General features: G+C 47.4%; 2 protein-coding genes across 4 annotated transcripts in view; both read left to right on the forward strand.

The window, feature by feature from the left end:
- ENTPD1 (ectonucleoside triphosphate diphosphohydrolase 1) overlaps window positions 1-3,264 on the forward strand; it is a 33,678-nt gene extending 30,414 nt beyond the window's left edge. For both annotated transcript variants that reach the window (XM_082222962.1, XM_082222963.1), the window contains exons 8-10: window positions 572-679; window positions 1,382-1,519; window positions 2,100-3,264. In XM_082222962.1, coding sequence (XP_082079088.1) covers window positions 572-679; window positions 1,382-1,519; window positions 2,100-2,306 — 453 coding nt within the window. In that variant the 3' untranslated portion in view covers window positions 2,307-3,264. The remainder of the gene's footprint in view (window positions 1-571; window positions 680-1,381; window positions 1,520-2,099) is intronic.
- A 2,303-nt stretch (window positions 3,265-5,567) lies between these two features.
- CPN1 (carboxypeptidase N subunit 1) lies at window positions 5,568-19,160 on the forward strand. 2 transcript variants are annotated; one of them, XM_082222964.1, is made up of 9 exons: window positions 5,568-6,024; window positions 9,035-9,231; window positions 10,839-10,994; window positions 11,930-12,112; window positions 12,365-12,476; window positions 13,653-13,792; window positions 14,825-14,924; window positions 15,948-16,066; window positions 18,871-19,160. In XM_082222964.1, the coding sequence occupies exons 1-9, from the start codon at window positions 5,802-5,804 to the stop codon at window positions 19,000-19,002; spliced, it is 1,362 nt and encodes a 453-aa protein (XP_082079090.1). In that variant the 5' UTR covers window positions 5,568-5,801; the 3' UTR covers window positions 19,003-19,160. The 2 variants fall into 2 exon arrangements, with proteins under 2 accessions (XP_082079090.1, XP_082079091.1); XM_082222965.1 differs by lacking the exon at window positions 5,568-6,024 and adding an exon at window positions 6,221-6,367.
- The last annotated feature ends 334 nt before the right edge of the window (window positions 19,161-19,494 follow it).

The raw sequence follows: 19,494 nt of genomic DNA on the forward strand, positions 1-19,494 counted from the left end.
TTTATGTTGGAGACAGCAAAGAACTGTTGATAATAATAGCTGATTAGTTAGTGAGCTAGAGATTACCTATCTCTTCTGCTAAACATATCCAGAGTAATGTACACAGCATAATCATGAAACCATACACATAATCATAAAAGTACATGTACAAGCAAACAACAAAGAGCATTTAAGGCACCGCCACAACCTAAAATCATCCAGGGTAGAAGATAGAATGGCAGCAATAAGCCTAGATGTTAGGCATAAAAAGATGTCAAAATAAAGATGTCTTCATTTTTGGTGAGAGAGGTGCACAGGAGGCAGCCTGGTTGACTTTGTTTGCTAGGCCACGTGGTCTGTCTATATGGAGAGCCGAGGCAGTTGTAGCCTTCTAACTTTTGCCCTGGATTAGATGAAGTGGGAGTTCATTGTCTACAACCCATAGCCAACTACAGTGGTACCTTGGGTCTGAAACCTGAGGTGTTTGTAACCTGAGGTACCACTGTACTCGCAAATCTTTCTCCCCAGACTAGTGAGGACTGATGGAGGCAGAGCATTTTTTGCAAACAAGTTCATTTCTTTTGTTCTTCAGGCGTTTTCTGCTTTCTACTACGTAATGAACTTTCTAAATGCGACGAAAAAGCCTATGGACCAAGTAATAGAAGAAGTAAAGAACTTCTGCTCCAAACCCTGGAATCAGGTATGTCATTTCCCCAAACTGGGAGGAATATGAGTCTTGACTCTGAGGAGGTGTGGCTTCCATCTGGCATCAGTCATGGTTGGTTTGGTAGTGTGGAGCCACACACCCAACACTAGCATTGCTGTAGCCTTCCTGGGCAGATCTGCCCTTGCCACTGCCCCAGCCCTGCCTAGGCAATTTGCAGCACTAGGGGAGTCTGGAGGACAGCTCTTCCCCAGCACACCAGCTGCTACTGGCATTAGTGCTGCTTGATGCACCAAATACGAAATCAAATTGGCTGTAGAAGAGAAGCCCCAGAGCCTCACTTGTCCTAACACAAGATCTGCTGGATTTAAGAGCTGTATTTGCCAGTATATACGTGTTCATGGAAGACAATCTTACTTGGCTACCAGTGATCACCAAAGAATATACATATACCGAGAGAGTGATTGGAATGTTTGTTAATTTTTGATGCTATTATTGTGAACCCCTTTAAGCTCAATATTTGTTGCTGGAAAAGCGGAATACAAAGATTAAAGCAAAATCACACCTATCTTTTTATCTATCTTTCTGTTGACACATGAAAGGGAGCTTCATATAGAAACACACAGCTCAGTCATGGTTGTTCCAGGGATGGTTGTATAAATCTGAAGGGTGGAACACTTTGCTTCCAGGAAAAGGAAGATGCCTGGAAATAAACAGTCTCGCTTTCTCTCTGTCCAGGTGAAGGCTGAATTTCCTGCAGTAAAGGAGAAGTACCTGAGCGAATACTGCTTCTCAGCGACTTACATTTTCTCGCTGCTCAGCCAGAGATACAACTTCACCAAGGAGAAATGGCAGGACATCCACTTCCTGGGGAAGGTATCTTGGCATGCAGAGACAGGAGCTGGCGGGGGGTGGTGAGTGGGAGGGCTGGGAAGCACCCCTTCCTCACTGGTGGAGAGGGAGCCGCAAACAGGCCTTCAATACCTCCAGGACTGCCTCTCCCCAAATGAACCAACCCAGACTCATCAAACATCATCTGAAACCCTTCCTCGTGCGCCTCCTCTGCACGAGGCCCAGAGGGTGGCAGCACAAGAATAGGCCTTTTCTGTGGTGGCCTGCCATTTGTGCAATGCTTTCCCCTGGGAAGTTCACCTGGCACCTCCAATACATAGGCGAAAACATTTCTCTTCTCCAGGGGTTTGGCTGATTAGCATTCTCTTGCTTTTTAAATGTGTTCATGGGGGGATGTGTTATTGGTGTGTTTTTTTTAATGTATTTTGTATTCTTCTGTTGTGAACTGCCCTGGGATCTTTGGATGAAGGGTGGTATACAAATTTAATTAATGGTAATAAATGTGTCACTGCCCCCATTCCTCACTTTCCTTAGGAGTTCCTCCGTGCTTTACATCCCTCCTGCTGCAAGTGACCCTTCCCTCTTCTTTTCGTACCTATTTCAGATTGGCAGCAGTGACGCCGGGTGGACTTTGGGCTACATGTTGAACCTCACCAATATGATCCCTGCGGAGCAACCCTATACACAACCTCTGTCTCAGTCTAGCTATATTACCCTCATGGCCATCTGCTCCATTCTGGTGGTCTGCCTGCTCGTCATAGGCTACGTGAGCTATCGCAAACCAAAGTGCCTGAAAAAGGAAGTAATTTAGAACTGGGGTTGGCCTAGCCCACAGCAACAACACAGCAAAGACCACTAGAGCCCAGTGTTCTGCTGAAACGGCTGACTTTGTACAAGGGCCTCCTGCGCTACTTTCTCTAGCCACCGACAGACACCAAGAGAGCAGCATGCTTTCCTTCTGTCATCTTCCCCCATCCTGGAGATCCGCCTCCCATCCTGATCCTTGGTGGGGGGAGGGGAGCTGATTGGTGTGGGGCTCACATGCCATATGAAGAACACCTGCTTCTGTCAGGTCCACCCCTCTGTGCATTGCCTCAGCCCTAGGAATGAAACATGTGGGGAACCAAAACAAAAAATGGCCGGCTGGACAACGCAGAGACAGATTCTAGCCTGGAAGGACCAGCTGCTCTCAGGGTTCCACATCCTCTTTTGCTCCATTGGAAATGTCAACAGTCATTCATTAAAAACACCTCCCGGCAGCACCTGTCACGTTCATGGCGAATCAGCTAGCACTTGCCATGTCCTTTCCTGGGGAAGATCCCCTCTTCGAGACGTGACAAAACAGGCTGTCCACATGATTAATCACCAGCCAGGAGAAAGCAGCGGAACGCACCCTGTCCAGAGAAGGCCTCTGAGCAAAAATGTGTATTTCACAGAAATTAGTCTGTGAGAGAGGAACTCTTCCCCAAAGTGCCATGGCTGCTACCTGGTCAATAGGCTTTGTGCTGACTGGTCGACTTGCCTGCTAATTGAATGGATTAGTCAGGTGATCCGCAGGCGGCCGCTCCCTATGGACTGTGTGGATTCTGAACACTGAGGCCTGACATAGCACACTCCTCCTAAAGCGTCCTCCTATGTCAACAGTATAGGTCTCTGGGAACAGTTAAACCCCAGCCTTGGCATCCTGGTCCAAATGAAACCAACTATTCACTTTGCACACATGTGTACAGCTCTGTATTTGTATTAAATATTAAAGATGTTTTGATTAATGCCAGTGTAATTTTCTTGTAATTTTCCAAAGGAGGTGGGATGGGATGGTGCTATTAGAAGAGAAACCAAGAGACCTTCAGAGAAAAAGGAATGACCTCACAGTCGGAGCAGGACTTGACCATACTTGCCATAGGTGGCAAGGCTTATTGTATTTATAGTTTCTCAGCAAGGAGAAGAAAAGGGGTGTGGCGGTTATCTTTTTCCTTTCCCATTGGCCAGTAATGTCATGAATTGGTGCAAAGAACTGGGAATTCAGCAAGCCAGTGCTAATGCACAGAAAGGTGGTAAGACTGATTCCCACAATTACAGGCTGAGGGCTTGTCCAGACTTCTGCTTCTCCTACTACATTCCCCCAGGAAAACCTGATCTTTATCACTAAATCGGTACAAACGCCAATTGGGTTTTCTGCAGACAAATGTTTGCTCTGATTCAGCGTTAAGGAGTGGGTTTCCCCAGGGAAAGCAGTGAGGCAAACAGAAAACCTCTGGGACCTGTGCCTAGAAAACATGGGCCAAGTGGAAAGCCATTTGACCCATACTTTCTAGGGACAGAACAAGCAGGTTGGTGAGCCCTGATTAGCCATTTGGATGCAGCCTTAAAAAAGGAGTCCATTTCCCCCCTCGATGATTTAGAAGCTCAGTAGAAAGGCAACAACTGACTGTAGACGAACAAGGAGACTTCCGGAGAGGTAGCAGTAAATTTGATCAATGCTTTGTTTTATCCCATCTGATCACCAAATAAATGCAAGGCCTGAGGATCGCAGTGCTACAATCTCTGCCCAGTGGGTGGGTGGGTGTGGCTGTCCCTGTAGGTTCATCAAGCAGCAGTACTTCTGGGGCATGTGCTATGTGCCAGTCCCCTTCTGGGTTTGAGTCCTCTGCTTCATTACCTGAAGAGAACTTAAGGTCCCTGACACTGAGTAAATCAGAGACAAGTACTGTTGCTGTACTCCGTCAGGGTGATCATTTGGCATTGAGCTATGTCATCAAAGATGATGCTAAATTGTTGTTTTTTGAATATAGTAAATTTCTATTATGCGTCATATTCCTTGTGCTGAATTTCACCTGAATTCTATTTTTCTGTGTCAAGTTTTCCTTTTTGCTGTTGACCTTTGGTTTCAGCAGATAAGGTATTGACTGGCAGACTGACTGAGCTTTACTCAAATGTGAAAGAGAACTATTGATTACTCCCAGAAAACAATCTCATCCATTTATCCATGACCTGGGAAGACAGCCTTTCCACTCATCCCCCATCCCACCCACTGTCCATATCTGGAGAATGATAGGAGGAGGGAACCATAAGTGATCTTCATTCCAGCTGAGATAGTTAAGGGAGCCAAATTAATAATGATGAACAACATTGTTTAAAAGTCATAATAAAGTTGTTTTAAACTGGCTGGCTAAACTAGGTGAAGGTAGCCAATGGGTCTCAAACCCTCAGTGAGTTAGGAAGTTCCCCTGCATGTGAAGACAGACCCTGGAAGATTTAATGGATGAGACCAATAGTGGGTCCAATGCCTGAGAAGCTGGTTACTGCACATGCGGTAGATGGAAGTGAGGCAGCCCATCTAGGAGAAGGAAAACTCTGATCCAAAACCTTTGATGCCTTGCGACTATACTAATTTGTGAGAAAGGCTTCAGGAGCAAACCTGGAGGAAAAATCTGTACCCATTGTCTTGCAGGACAGAAGAAAAGGCTAAGGAGTAAATCCTTTATTTCAAGGGAGACAGAGGCACAGGTACAGAATGTGCTGCCCTCTGTCCTTGGCCACATTCACTCTGCAAGGCACCTTATTTGACACACTGTTAGTTTGCGGCTTCTTTTTTTGGCATCCTTAGTCCATGGGGCTGTGGCATTTCAAACCGTCTGCCATACCAGGGCTTAATTTCTAAAAACAAAGATGCCAGGGCCCATGCCGGCTGCACTTTGGAAGCCCTTTGCCTTAAGCCTGAAAAAGTGGTGTGACGGGGTGCAGTTCCTCAGTGGAGACGGGGTGGCTCTCTCCATGCTCAGAGGCGCTTTTCCTTATAGTCCCAAGTCTCAGGTCTGGGGCTGAAAAATGGCCAAGTCCTGGCACAACTGGAGCCCTCGGCAGAAGATGCCTCAGCTCCTGAATGTGCCCCTTGTTTGTAAGAGTTTGATCAGGTTCCTCCTGGCCTGCAATGAGAGCCAGGCAGCTTTAGGCCCCTGTTTACCCTCGAGTTAATAAATGAACAGGAATCGGCACAACTTTCCAAATGTACAGAAGCTTGGAAGGATTCTGGCTCCAGGAACTCTTTGGGTGGGGGGAGAGAGACAGACAGACAGACAGAGAGCACACAAGAGCTCCGAGTTGTAAATTCTTCCTGAGCTATGAGGGGCATTCACTGAGATAGCCCTCCCACCATGACCACGGCAGGTGCAGTGGGCTGGCACTTGGCTGTGAAACTGGAGAGAGCTGGTTTGAGTTTGCACTTTAGCTCCTGGTAGGCAGGGAGCCTGGGCTGTGCTCACATCTCCTCGGCGCAAAGAGCTGCCTGCCGCCCACCCGCAGGAGGATGTCTCAGTGGCTCTGGATCCTTGGAAAGGTCCTGCTCCTGGCGAGGGCGGCTGCCTCAGTGAACTTCTTCCATCACCGCTATGAGGAGCTGGTGCAAGCCCTGTTTGACGTGAAGGGCGCCTGCCCATACATTACCAGGCTGTACAGCATTGGGCGCAGCGTCCAGGGCCGCCACCTCTATGTGCTGGAGTTCAGCGACTATCCCAGCATCCATGAGCCCAGTAAGTGTAACCCTTTCCTGCGGCTGAGCAGTTGCTTCTTTGTGTGCTTCCAACCCCATGCCAAGTTCCGGAGCAGCGAGATTCAGTGCTGCCCTGGCTTCTAACCAGGAACCCCTGTGGCCAGCAAAGCCCAGCCCCACAGCACTCCTAGCTAGGGCAAGCAGAGACTGTGGGGAGGAGGAGCTGTGCAGGATGCAGCCATGTGTCAGCTGACAGAGACTCGCCATGGCGACCTGGCATGTATTTCTTTTCGTTTGTGGCTTGCCCTCGTTTGTTCATTTTACACTTGAGGAATCGAGGGAGAGAGATGTGTCCAAAGAGCAGTCCGAGGTCTGTGGCTGAGGTAAAATTTAAATCCATCTCCCCGGGGTTCAAGTCCAGATCACTACCTGCTGTGCAACTCTGAAGAGCTGAAGGAACAGGTTTGAAGTTTATGGTTAACCCTGGCTGGTGAGGGAAACCTCCATTTGGGGCTGCCTAGCTTTTCATACTTCTATGGCAGATGTGGCTTTGGTGGAGCCTAATGCCTCTGGAAGAAGTGAGGAATGGGGTGTACACTGAATTAGGTAGCTGCTGAGGCCAATAGCCAGGTGACGACAGGCACCAGAGTCAGACAGAGGCAAGAGTTCTCAGGTCCTTCTCCAAGTACCTCTTCCATCGGAGGTGAGATGATCATCAACAAGAGGCGGGGGGGGGGGACTTTTATCTGACAATGATGCCCTGATTGTTGAATGCCCTCCCCAAAGAGTTTCATCTGTTTCCTCTGCTATAATGTTGCTATCATTTCAGTGTCAGGCAAAAGCAGTTTTATTTACTCAGGCATTTCAGCTGACATGAACTGATTCTAATTGATCAAGACTTTTTTTTGGTGCTTCCAGGCAAGTGTTTATTGTGGGAAGGTCATTAGTATCAAGTGGTCAGCCTGTATACCCCCTCTCCGCACCATTCAGCCCAGCATTTTATCTGCACAACAGCCCTGCAAGGCAAATTCTGCTAAAAGCCAGTGAGCTTCAGGCTGAATGTGAGGCTGTGTGACGCGGCAGCTAAAAAAGCCAATGCAATTCTGGGCTGCATCAATAGGAGTATAGCATCTAGATCAAGAGAAGTAATAGTGCCACTGTATTCTGCTCTGGTCAGACCACACCTGGAGTACTGTGTCCAGTTCTGGGCACCACAATTCAAGAAGGACACTGACAAACTGGAACGTGTCCAGAGGAGGGCAACCAAAATGGTCAAAGGCCTGGAAACGATGCCTTATGAGGAACGGCTAAGGGAGCTGGGCATGTTTAGCCTGGAGAAGAGGAGGTTAAGGGGTGATATGATAGCCATGTTCAAATATATAAAAGGATGTCACATAGAGGAGGGAGAAAGGTTGTTTTCTGCTGCTCTGGAGAAGCGGACACGGAGCAATGGATCCAAACTACAAGAAAGAAGATTCCACCTAAACATTAGGAAGAACTTCCTGACAGTAAGAGCTGTTCGACAGTGGAATTTGCTGCCAAGGAGTGTGGTGGAGTCTCCTACTTTGGAGGTCTTTAAGCAGAGGCTTGACAACCATATGTCAGGAGTGCTCTGATGGTGTTTCCTGCTTGGCAGGGGGTTGGACTCGATGGCCCTTGTGGTCTCTTCCAACTCTATGATTCTATGATTCTCTCTCCAAGCTCAGCAGTATACAATGTTGGCTAGGGGTGCTTCTAGATGGGTGCTTAATTTGCAAGCAGGTTGTTGAGATATTGCAAATGGGCAACGGGATCATTATAGCACCAACCCCATAATAAACACCCAGCAGGAGGTACCATAAGAATGCCTGCAGGCCGTCTGTTTGGGCAGAAGATAGGGACACAGGAGAGGAACAAGGAGCTGAGGAAGAGCGGATAAGAAAGGGAAAGGGCTGTCTGCAGATGCCAGATTGCACAAGAGGTGTCTGGATACGTTAGGATTCCCTTTGACCTTGTTTTGTTTCCTTTGGGACTGGGAAAGTTGTTGCAAGCACGCTGCCCTTCCATTTCTCCAATGTGCAATTTAACTGTCTTCTTCACCCCATAGTGCTATCTCTGACTGTGGGGTTGAGCAGCAGGTAGGGTCCTTTTGCAGCCTGAGGAAGCCCTCACCCTCCTGTACTCTGAAGGCTGCTTGTCTTGCATATGGAGTTAAAGGGGCCGCTTTATGGGGAGGGAGTGGTTTTAGAGAAAAGAATTTGCGGCTAGGCCAAGATGAAGGATTGATTTGATTTTGCAGTTCAGTCTAAAACCCCTCGAGGCTTTTGAAGTCTGGAATGTGACATAGCAGTGAGAGGAGATGAAGGAACTGGGAAGGGGAGAGCTGGCTGTACAAAATAAGGGCATAGAGAGAACCTGACCTTTCTGATTTGAATGGACCCTCTCATCAGTCCTGAATCAAAGAAAATGCTTATACCCCACCCCAAAATTTACACCACTCCCATACAGGCCATTGCTTCTTGCAACTCTCTTGGGGCACAGATTCCCAGGAGTTGCGCCACCCTGACTCCACAATTCTTTGCGGGGTTCAGCAAGGTGGAGAAGATCCACAGCTCAGTGACAGAGCTGTCAATGGCTTTGCATGCCAGAATATCGAGGTGGGGTTAGGAATCTCCCCGGTCAGTGCCACTGCCAGTCCATGTAGACAGCATCAAGCTGGGTGGACCAATGGCAAGAAGTGGCCTAAGGCATCAGCAGTTGTCTGTGACTCTGTGATACACTAGATCAGCCTTTTCCAATCAGGTGCCCTCCAGAAGTTTTGGACCCCAACACTCATCAGCTGTGCTGGCTGGAACTGGTTGGGGAAGCCTGCAGTAGATGGTGGATGCCCCCACAGAGAGACTCTTCACAGCAGCACAAAAGGGCACAGCTAGAGTTTAATCCCTGTGGGACATGAATGGGGAGCATGCGCCCCAGCCTTCTTCCCAGTGTCTACGCTTTCAGAGCACCAACCAACCCTGGGTATTATTCTAGCCACTGTTCTAATATCAGCAAATCTCTCACTTTCCCAGTGGAGCCAGAGTTCAAGTATGTGGCAAACATGCACGGGAATGAAGTGCTTGGCCGGGAGCTGCTGCTCCAGCTTGCAGAGTTCCTGTGTGAACAGTATCGGCATGGCAACCAGCGCGTCACGCAGCTCATCCATGAGACGCGCATTCACCTCTTGCCCACCATGAACCCAGATGGATACGAGGTGGCAGCTGCCCAGGTACCAGGCAAGCATCCCTTCCTTATCTCAGTAGCCATGGTGATGATGGAAGAAGGTTGTCTGAGGGAGGCAAAGGGAGGAATAGCAGATGGAGAAACATGCAGGAGGTGGGGTCACGGAGGACAAGTCTACCAGACTCCACTAGCAGCTCATACCCGTCATTGAACTTGGATCCAAATGAAATCAACAGGTTAAGATAATCATGACTTAAGTCACATTTATTTCAATGGGAACTAAGTTCAACTAACTTCATCTGGATCCAACTCATGTTTAAATTACTATAATTATTTCTAAAGTTGCATCTATAGATATGGATTAGTATATGTACATTTTAATCCCTCATTTTAATGTCCCTTTTTAATGAAGTAGTGTATGGGTTTTGTTAGGGTCCTGAGCTCCTGGTCTTTTGCTGGATCTTTTCCTCCTTCTAAAAACTTCTGTGTATGTGGGTATTTACTTTATTTACAGCAGGGGTAGCTAAGCTATTACCCTCCAGATGTTTTTGGCCTACAACTCCCATCACCCATGACCACTGGGGCAGATGGGAAGTGGAGTCCAACAACACCAGGAGGGCCACAAGTCAGCCACCTCTGCTTTACTGGGCAATTTTTAGAACACAGTGCTGGTGAGACCCCAGTCACCCTCCCTCTTAATTTGCCCAGAGGCAAATTAGTGTCATGAGTCTGTGCCCCAAGATTTTTTAAAAGTACCTAGCAATGCTTTTGCCTATGTGGTCAGCCCACACGTTGAACCTTCATAGCACAGTAATAGTCAAGCTAGAAGCACTGGGGTTTTTTTTCTTAGGGATTTGATTTAGTCATGGCTTCTAGACAAGTTCTGTGCCCTTCCACTGCATTCTGGTGATGGGCAACCAAAGCAGGCTGAGGTGCTTAGAAAGCCCATTTAATGATACTGGACTTGTTTCATCTGTCAAGAGTGGTACTAACAGCAGAGCCCCATGGGGCCAAGCCCCAGACCTATTGGTCTAGCTACTGTGTCCACTCTCACTGGATTTCTGATGAAACTCATGCGGTGTCAATATATATTCCCAGAGCTCCTTGATTTGAACGCATTGGTTTCATCTCTGGTACTGTCAGTAATTCCTAGCCTTTAAATGCCAGAACAGAAACTGTACTGAACAGGGCCTGGAGCACTGCCTAGTAAAGTATTTAATCTCACTGGAGACCCAGATTGGTCATGCTGCTCTTCTCATTACTTTTTCCTTTATTGGGCTTCCCCGTTCCGTTGTCTAGGGGACAAATAGATGCAAGAATTTCTGACCATAAAAATATGAGGATTTGCTGCTGGGAGGGGAGGCGGGGGATTCTGTGGATTCTGAGCTATTTTGAGTGCAACAGTCTGTTGGAAAGCAGCAAATAAATCAAACTCTAATCTAATTTAAATGATGGTGGCTGCTGATAATGTTAAACAGGGTCAGAAGATGCCTGTCAGCTGGGATTAACACTCAGAAGCCCCAAGATTTTTGCATATCCTTGTGTTTCCTGAAATTCTCATTGACACATACACCAACAAAAGTGGCAAGGTGGGGGTTGGTGTGCACTTAGCCATGCCTAGGACTCACATGTTTACCATTCATTCTTCTCTAGAGCCAAAGTCCCTTAGGATACCTCGTTGGGAGAAACAATGCCAATGGAGTCGACCTTAACCGAAACTTTCCTGACCTCAATACTGTCATGTACTACAATGAGAAACAGGGTGGACCCAACCACCACATACCCTTGCCAGACAACTGGAGGAGTCAGGTAACACATTACTGTAGACTCACTCAATGCCTTGTCTGCCTGGGTGTGCTTCACAAAAACAACACTCGCTTTAGGACACCCCTCCAGGCCTGTGGCAGTTCAGGTTCCCCTCTCTATGATCCTTCTCTTCTTCTTTCGCCTCAACTCCCACATTAGTTCCAGTGTTGCTACATCCAATATCCATCTCCCAGTTTACTCCCAATATCCAGCACAGTGGATGTTCTGTTTCAGTGCCACCGACCCATGGCTACAGCCGGGCATATGGGGTGCTTGGGTTTCATCCCACCCACCAATCAGACCAGTGAGGGCTGTGAAGTCCACAAGGTTGATTTCTTGCAGTAGTGCAGAAGTAAAATTTATTCCCCTCTTTCGGTCTTTCACTAGGAGCCAATCTACCCATTCAGGAAAAGCATGTACTTCCAGGACTGTACCACTTCACAATGCAGATAGGGTAATCACATATTTGAAGATCCTCTTCAAAAAAAAGTCTCCTCAGCTCATATAAAAGTGGCACATTCCAGCCTGGCACGAGCCTATGACCTACCAGGGCAAATGCCAAATCCCTAGGACAGCTCACTCCTGCCACCATTTTAATTTCCACGGGATGCAATACGTCTGCTATCACCATATGGTAAACATGGGGGGCGGGCGCTGGAGGAGAAGACCACTGAAGGTGTTTTATGTGGGCCACCCTCAAAAACCTGGCCATGAACACATTAAGGGGAAGGCCATACAAAAACCTTTCTCCTTGATACAATAGCTTTCCAACACCAGGTGACTTGACATGGCAGAGCACTCAGTCATGGAAGTCTACCTCTACATTTTGAAGGGGTACAGTCCTAGCAGGACTCTGCCACATGTTTGTACCAAACTGGGAATGCTGGAAATAAGGATGTGGTTCTTGCCTGGACTTCCCTGCTTCTCCCCCTTCGCAGGTGGAACCAGAGACTTTGGCTGTGATTCAGTGGATGAAAAGCTACAATTTCATTCTCTCGGCCAATCTCCATGGTGGTGCCGTCGTTGCCAACTACCCATATGATAAATCCCAAGAGCAGAGAAGCCGGAGTGTCTGGCAAGCACAGAACAGCCCCACTCCTGATGACAGCCTCTTCCAGAAGGTGAGTGGTAGCAAAGATAATAGCCATGGCACTTTCCCTGGATGCTGGATTTTGTTAGCTCTGAACAGTGCTGGACTGTAGGTCTTCTTGATGGGAAGCACAGGGAACTGATGTTGCAAAGTCTGAGAGCTATGGGTGTCTTTTTATTGTTCACAAATTTATGAATTTGAATCTGGATTCTGCCTGTGCCCTGCAATGCGTATGAAACTGAGTGGGTAGGAATCTATGACTAGCTTGGCACTTTCTTTACAGCTGGCCAAAAGCTATTCATATGCCCATGGAACGATGCACCAAGGCACAAATTGTGGAGATATCTTTCCTGATGGCATCACCAATGGAGCTTCCTGGTATTCGCTCAGCAAGGGTAAGGCCAAGGGGGAAAGGCAGGGGCATTCAAAATAGCCCATGTAGGAGGAACGGGGGATGGAGAGATTGGGAGAAGAGGAAAGGGAGCGACTCAGCTAGGTTATTCTGGAGGGAAGAAACAATACATGCAGCCCCACCAGGAAATTCTGTACCTTGGAAGAGGAGATGAAGAGCCAATGGTGCCTGTGCCTAAAGAAGCCTGTTTTGTAATATGTTTGTTTTTCCATCTGTTCCTGAAATGTGGGGGTGGGGAAGCTTTTTCACTCTAAGGGACACATTCCTTCATCGGCACCTTTCTGAAGGCCACATTTCAGTGGCGCACAGGGCCAGACTCAAAGTGAGCACAGAAAGGAATGCGAAATTTACCTTTGTGGAAAACATTCCAGCCCTGCTGAAATATACTCGGAGTTGAGAGTGGATTTCATGCTCTTTATTCAGCTCATAGTGGTGAGGAGGAATGGAAGTTCCCCCAGAATGTCTGCTGCTTTATATACATTATTTACACAATGGGCCCCACGTGACTGGCTAATTCCAGGATTCTCCTGTAGGCCAATCAGGTTGTGGATTCACTTCCACCTTGAGCTAGATTGGGTGGCTCCTGTGGACCAATCAGACTGCTGCATTCTGGATCCTATTGTTCTAGGACCAATCAGACTGCTGCATTCTGGATCCTATTGTTCTAGGACTAATCAGACTGCTGCATTTTGAATCCTATTGTTCTAGGACCAATCAGACTGCTGCATTTTGGATCCTATTCAACTCAGTACATAACACCTGCAAAGCTCAGACATTTGTGCACACCAGAACTTACGCACGTCTCTTTACCTGGCCCCCACAATCCAGCAAGGGGCTGAGGTGATTTTCTCAAACAGGGGAGGGGAAACTTGCTTCTTCCCAGGGCCACATGCATGTGGGTGCGAAAGCACTGGATACAAATGTTACCTTTGTACAGCAGGCTGGTTTCCACACAAACTCACACGCCCCTCTCCATCTTCCACCCAGGTAAGCAAGAGGCATCATCAGAGGACAAAGGCATGTTCTCCAACCAAGCAAAAGCAGAGCCAGGAAGGGGTGTGGCTTGGGGAGAGTCCCAGGGGTCAGACTGAGAGGACTGGAGGACTGCATTCAGCCCCATTGTGGAACAAATCAATATCCTCATCTCTTTGCCTTGCAGGGATGCAAGATTTCAATTATCTGCACACCAATTGCTTTGAGATTACCCTTGAACTGAGTTGCGAAAAATTTCCACCAGAGAGCAGTTTGGTGTTTGAGTGGCGGAAAAATGCTGAAGCACTTATCACCTACATAGAGGAGGTAATAAAGCTGCCAGGGTGTCATCCTGCCCAATCCCTCTGAGGAGTTGTCTCATTTTCCCCTGAATTTCCCCCTGGATCCATTTTTTAAATATGGTGTTACATTGACTACTTTCCAATCCTCAGGTGCGGACGCTGATCTGGAAATTTGTCAGTTTTCATTTTGCCCATTAGATAAATTTCTCGTCAGCACTACCTGCCTTAGTTCCCCAGACTCACCTCCAATGCTCCATGGCAGCTGCCTTATGCCCAGTGCTTTTTTTCTTTAAAAAAAATGTTTAGGGGTACTTTAGTTTTCCTTACTCATACTGAAATACTGCCCCTCAATGAGGCCAAACTTAGATGCACAAAATGCTTAGGGGTATGCGTACCCCTACATCCCCCCAGAAAAAGCACTGCTTATACCAGACCACAACCAAGTCAGAGCACTTATCCATCCACTTCAGTACAGTGGTACCTCGAGTTACAGACGCTTCAGGTTACAAACACTTCAGGTTACAGACTCCACTAACCCAGAAATAGTACCTCGGGTTAAGAACTTTGCTTCAGGATGAGAACAGAAATCATGCAGCGGCGGGAGGCCCCATTAGCTAAAGTGGTGCTTCAGGTTAAGAACAGTTTCAGGTTAAGAACGGACCTCCAGAACGAATTAAGTTCTTAACCCGAGCTACCACTGTACTGAAAGTTACAGGCAGGGCTTTTGGCAACCTTATCTGGAGATACCAAGGATCTCTTGGGATCTTTTGCATTTGGAACATGTGCTTTATCACTGAGCTAGAATGCATCACTTGTGAGGTGTGGGTCAAGCTCTGTTCTCGGGAGTTCTTCTTCTTCTTCTTCTTCTTCTTCTTCTTCTTCTTCTTCTTCTTCTTCTTCTTCGTTGAATTTATATAACACCAAATACCCAGAGGTCTCAGGGAGGTTCACAGAGCTAGGAAAGCCGAACCACTGCATTCTGGATCTAGGCAGTGTGGACTCCCTTTTGCCAGTTCTAAGGGTATCCACTTATTTGTTTGGTATTTGTGTTTTGCAGGTTCACCAGGGCATCAAAGGTCTGGTGTCCGATGACAACAACAACAGGCTCGCAGGTGCTGTCATCTCAGTCAAAGGAATTGCCCATGATGTCACTTCAGGTCGGTACCCAGCTTGACACAGGCCAGACTATTATCATAGGTGGTAATTAAATGGCATTACTGTATTTGTATGTCCCACAGTTATGATCTGAAAGAAAAACCTTCATAAAACTGCCAGGTATACTTTTGCTTTGAAAATGACTCTCTTCTGCTTTCTGCATTATGTTAACAACATTCGCAGTGAGTCATTCTGGAAGACTAAAAGGGGTTCTGAGAGTCTGTTGTGAAGATGTCTATTCCTTGTGACCATGTGCCCCACGCAGGGGCTGTAAAGGGTATAAGCTTCTCATATAAAAACAAGCAAAAACAAAATAGAAAAGGCCAGGATTTATGTCTGGTGCTTTTTTTCTTTAAAAAAAATATGTTTAGGGGTACTCTCATTTTGACTCATGAAAATCACCATTTTATAGTTCAAATTGTGAAAAATAAATACAGTAAATGGACAAAAGTACAAAGATTCACAAAATGTTTAGGGGGTATGCATACCCCTGCGTACCCCCCAGGAAAAAAAGCACTGGTTATGCCTATAGCTTTATGGTCTCTTATGCAGCCAATTTCAATATCTTAGTAGTCAAAGAATTCATCTAGTCCAACACACACACCCCGATGCAGTAAATCTACTGCTGTAGCAGTGGGCCATTGAGCTCAATAAGCCTTTTTTCCCCATTAAAATTTTGGGGTGCTAACCCCTGCCCTTCCCTGCATTTTCTGCAGGGAAGTATCAGTGATTACCGTAAGTGGAAATATTGTGAAACAAACGAACAAACAGATAAACTTGTTCTCTGGCCTGGCACAGAGCACATTGCAAGTTTGAGCTGTGTTCATAGTGAGTGTCACTGGGCAGATACATAATTCAGCACTTTGTTAGAGGAACAATCAGGACCAACCGAACCCTGATTCTGGCCAGGGTTCCCCCCCTCTAAGACTCCCTAATTATGGGGTTGAGGCCAGGCAAGTCAAGCTCAAGTTGTGTCCTCTGGCTCTGCTCTCTATATCTCTTCAGCCCCTCTTTCTCTCTGGTAGGAGAACATGGTGACTATTTCCGGCTGCTGCTGCCTGGTACTTACACAGTCACGGCATCAGCGGATGGATACCAGCCACAGACAGTGACGGTGACGGTGGGCCCAGCTGCGCCCACGGTGGTGAGTGTTGGGGAAAGGTTAAAGGTGCCAGGTTCTTCTAAGCTGGGCCTTCAGGTGTGAACTAGAGTAGGACCACCTGGGAGATAGTGGGAAGAAACCTTCCCTGCACCCCTATGAGAGTTGGGTCATAGAATTATGGTTAATAAAAATGTGGAAACATGAGAGTATGGGAAAGCATTAGCCCAGCCCAGCTTCAGAAGTTCATCTTCTCTTCCAGACTGGTAAGGAGAAGACCTCCCAGCATTTCCCTTAACTATTGCCCTACTCAGCCCTGTCTATGACCTGCTCATTGGATGCACAGAAATCCAGGATGGATAGTTTAAAGCAGACCACTCATGTAAGGCTGCATCTCTTTGTGCTCCAGGTGCCCCACTAGAGCCTTGACTGAGAAAACCATGCAGCTCCTACTCCTCAATCTGTGCTACCTGGGGCCATGTCAGCACCTGACATCCTTAGGCCAAGGCCCCATTTCTCCAGCACTGACACTGCCCTATGCCCCCCCCCCAAAAAAAATATTAATTCTATCCCAGAGTTCCAAGTAGCCAGGTGGCTGATTTAAATTTTCCACACTTCTCCCCGCATAGTGTTACCTTCAGGCATTGTAGGAAATTAAACTGGCTGCTAGCCCAGCACTGCTCAGAGCCCTCTTGTTGCCATTTAGAAATACCCAGCCCCAAATCTGGAACTGGTAGAGTGCTAAGTAATGTCTGTCCAAAGATATAAAATAGTTATTGCATCTTTTCTTGGCCCACCCTGATTAAAGGCCGTGGATGCTTTTTAGTTACACAGCGCTCTTAACCTCAGCTCTAATTCTGTCATTCTGTAGAACTACAAGTAGCAAATAGCCTCTCTAAATTCTATTAAGCTGCTTTGGAAAACTGTATTTGAAGCAGGGGGGTGTAGTTAGGGAGAATGAAGGCCTCCTGCCAGTCTGCAATGGAAAGTTGGAGAATCTCTAGATATGTTCTTCACCCCTGACCTTTTGCTTTGCTATTTATTTGTCCTCGGGACCTTGTGTAACACAGTTGTGTTTTAACTCAGCAACCATATTCCATACAAAAGAAGGAAGTTTGGCAAGTTTCCATTTTTGGCAGTGCTGGAGTGGGGGGGGGGCTGGGCGTTCTTTTTCTCCTGAGGTGCTATAATTGTCATTTCTCTGCATTAACTGTCCCTGTTTACCATCCCCTTGTGACTTGGGGCTGGCACAGGACTGGGCTTTCAGGACTAGGAAGCCCAGACTGATCTCTGTGAAATGAGCCATATACTTCAAGGGGCATTTAACTGTGATGTCAGGGAAGCAAAGGCAGCCCAACACCCCCTTCAGGACAGTCACTGAGCTGCCTTCCACAGCTCGCCAACCTCCTGGGCCTTAAGGCTGCATTCTGCCACTCAAACAGCCTGCAGCCCTCCAGTCACTCTGTGGAGGTGCCCATCTTCTCTGTGAGCTTCTGATCTTCCTCAGCTTAGCCCCACCCCATTTCAAGAGAGGAGACAGCCAGATTTTCTGGAATGCTCTTAATGCATTTCTGATGATTTACTGAGAGGCTCCACTGCCAGGGAAACCCTCACCCTGCAAGGGGGTGTAACGTATTGGGGGCGGGGAGTGGAGCGATGAGGCAGTGCTGTGAATCAGAGCTCGGCTGAGCCACCTGCTGGTGGAAGGAGAGATGGAAACCTATTCCTGACTTTCTGGATCCCTAGCCAAGACCTCCATGTCCCATCAAAGAGTAAAATAAACACTTTCCCCCTTAAACTCACTGAGCTTTGTTACTGGCCAGGCCTTGTCACCTGTAGCAAGCCATGTTCTTGTGGTTCAAGCATTTGAAACATAGCATTTAGTGGATTTGAGGCCATCACTGAATCATGGACTGTGTAGTGGTGGACTTGAATACTACGATGCCCTGTGTGAGGCCAAAATTTGGAGCCCCCCCCATCCAGCCCTTGCGCTGCCTTCCCAAAGGCAAATAAGGAAGTCCCCTGCTTTGGGAAGAAGGTGTGAGGCTCTGGCAGGGTGCTAGAGCCCTCCCATCTCCTTCCCAAAGCTGGGAAAGCGTAGATTAGTCTTTGAAAAGGAGGTGGGAGGACTCCAGAACTCTGTCAGAGCCTCACACGTGTTGGGAAACTGCCAGGGAGATATAGTCCATCATGGCCCCAAGCCGGCTGCCGGACGTCCATCGATCTCCCGTAGTCACGCAGATCCAGCAATTAGCGACACGAAGCCTCAGAAATAGATAGGCTGCATTCCGGGGCTCGTGCACACTCTTTATCAGCAGAAAACACAGCCAGAAAGCTTGCACCGCAGAAGAGCATAATTTACAGACTTTATTAAGCGTTGAACAGAACAAAGGAAAACATGACCATTCTGAGTCAGCGTCTCTGACCGACTGACGAAATTGAAAGGAACAGCAGAACATAAACATCCTGTGAACAGGACATGCGCAGACTCAGTGACTCACAAAGCCTGCTCCCTTTTAAGGTGGAACGGAAATATCCCAACATCACGTCCTTCCCAAAGCCCAGTGCCTCACTGACTGGGCTTTGAGATGGCTCCCACTCAGCTCAGAGCCCAGGCACCACTTGCACAGCCCAGTTAAGGACAGGACACAGGGCCACCCTAGTATCAGCACCTCTGACATTGCTGAGCTGCTCCTCTTTAAATGGACATATCCTATCTTGGGATGTTTAATTTTACACCCCTTTTGGATTTGAGCTTATTTGATTGAGCCAATGCAGGAGTCACATGGTACAGGAGGTGGCTTCGCATTGAATGGCAGCGTGGACTCTAGTGGTCTTCTCTCTTCCAGGTGCATTTCCAACTTAGACAGAGCACTGTGGACAGCCCTCGTGTACAAAAGGCTTCTGACAGGGTCCCCAACAGTAAAGCCCTGCATAAGAAGGTTGTGCCACGAGCTGCCCAATGGGAGACGCCGCGGTGAAGGCAGACCTCAGCTGGGTGAAAGCTGGTGGAGATATTGAACATGAGATGTCAACAAGGCTGACTGATGAACTTTCCAAGATCCATCTCTTGTGATACCCATAAACATGAAATGAGCCTAAACCTTCTTGTTTATCAAATGGCTAGTATTTAACTGCACTATGGACACACAAAAAACCTCTTCTAGAAAGGGGTGGGCAGGCATTGGTCTATGATGTGCATGCACAGGTGACAGAAATACCTACACACTTGTCATGGAGGAAAAAGGGAAGGAGGGAATAGTGATTGAAAGGAGGAGCCAGAAAACATAACACCCAAATATTCCTTCAAGACTACCTACTAGTTCAGATCAGTGTTTGGAAAGTTCATTTTAACAAGAAATTCATTCCATTTCACCCCCTCCTAAAAGGAATTAGTTACCGTTCAAGTTCATCCCCTCCAAAAAAAGGGACTAATTCTGTGCTGGTTCAAGTCTCAATTCATTTTTTCCAGC

This window comes from Podarcis vaucheri, assembly GCF_965113315.1.
Source record: "Podarcis vaucheri genome assembly, chromosome: 5".
Taxonomy (NCBI): Eukaryota; Metazoa; Chordata; class Lepidosauria; order Squamata; family Lacertidae; genus Podarcis; species Podarcis vaucheri.

Excerpts from the sequence above, each read along its gene's own strand:
- CPN1 (XM_082222964.1), top strand. The coding sequence starts at position 5,802 with ATGTCTCAGTGGCTCTGGATCCTTGGAAAGGTCCTGCTCCTGGCGAGG. Across the intron at positions 9,232-10,838 it reads ACGAGGTGGCAGCTGCCCAG|AGCCAAAGTCCCTTAGGATA; the intron begins GTACCAGGCAAG and ends ATTCTTCTCTAG. Across the intron at positions 16,067-18,870 it reads GCCCAGCTGCGCCCACGGTG|GTGCATTTCCAACTTAGACA; the intron begins GTGAGTGTTGGG and ends TCTCTCTTCCAG.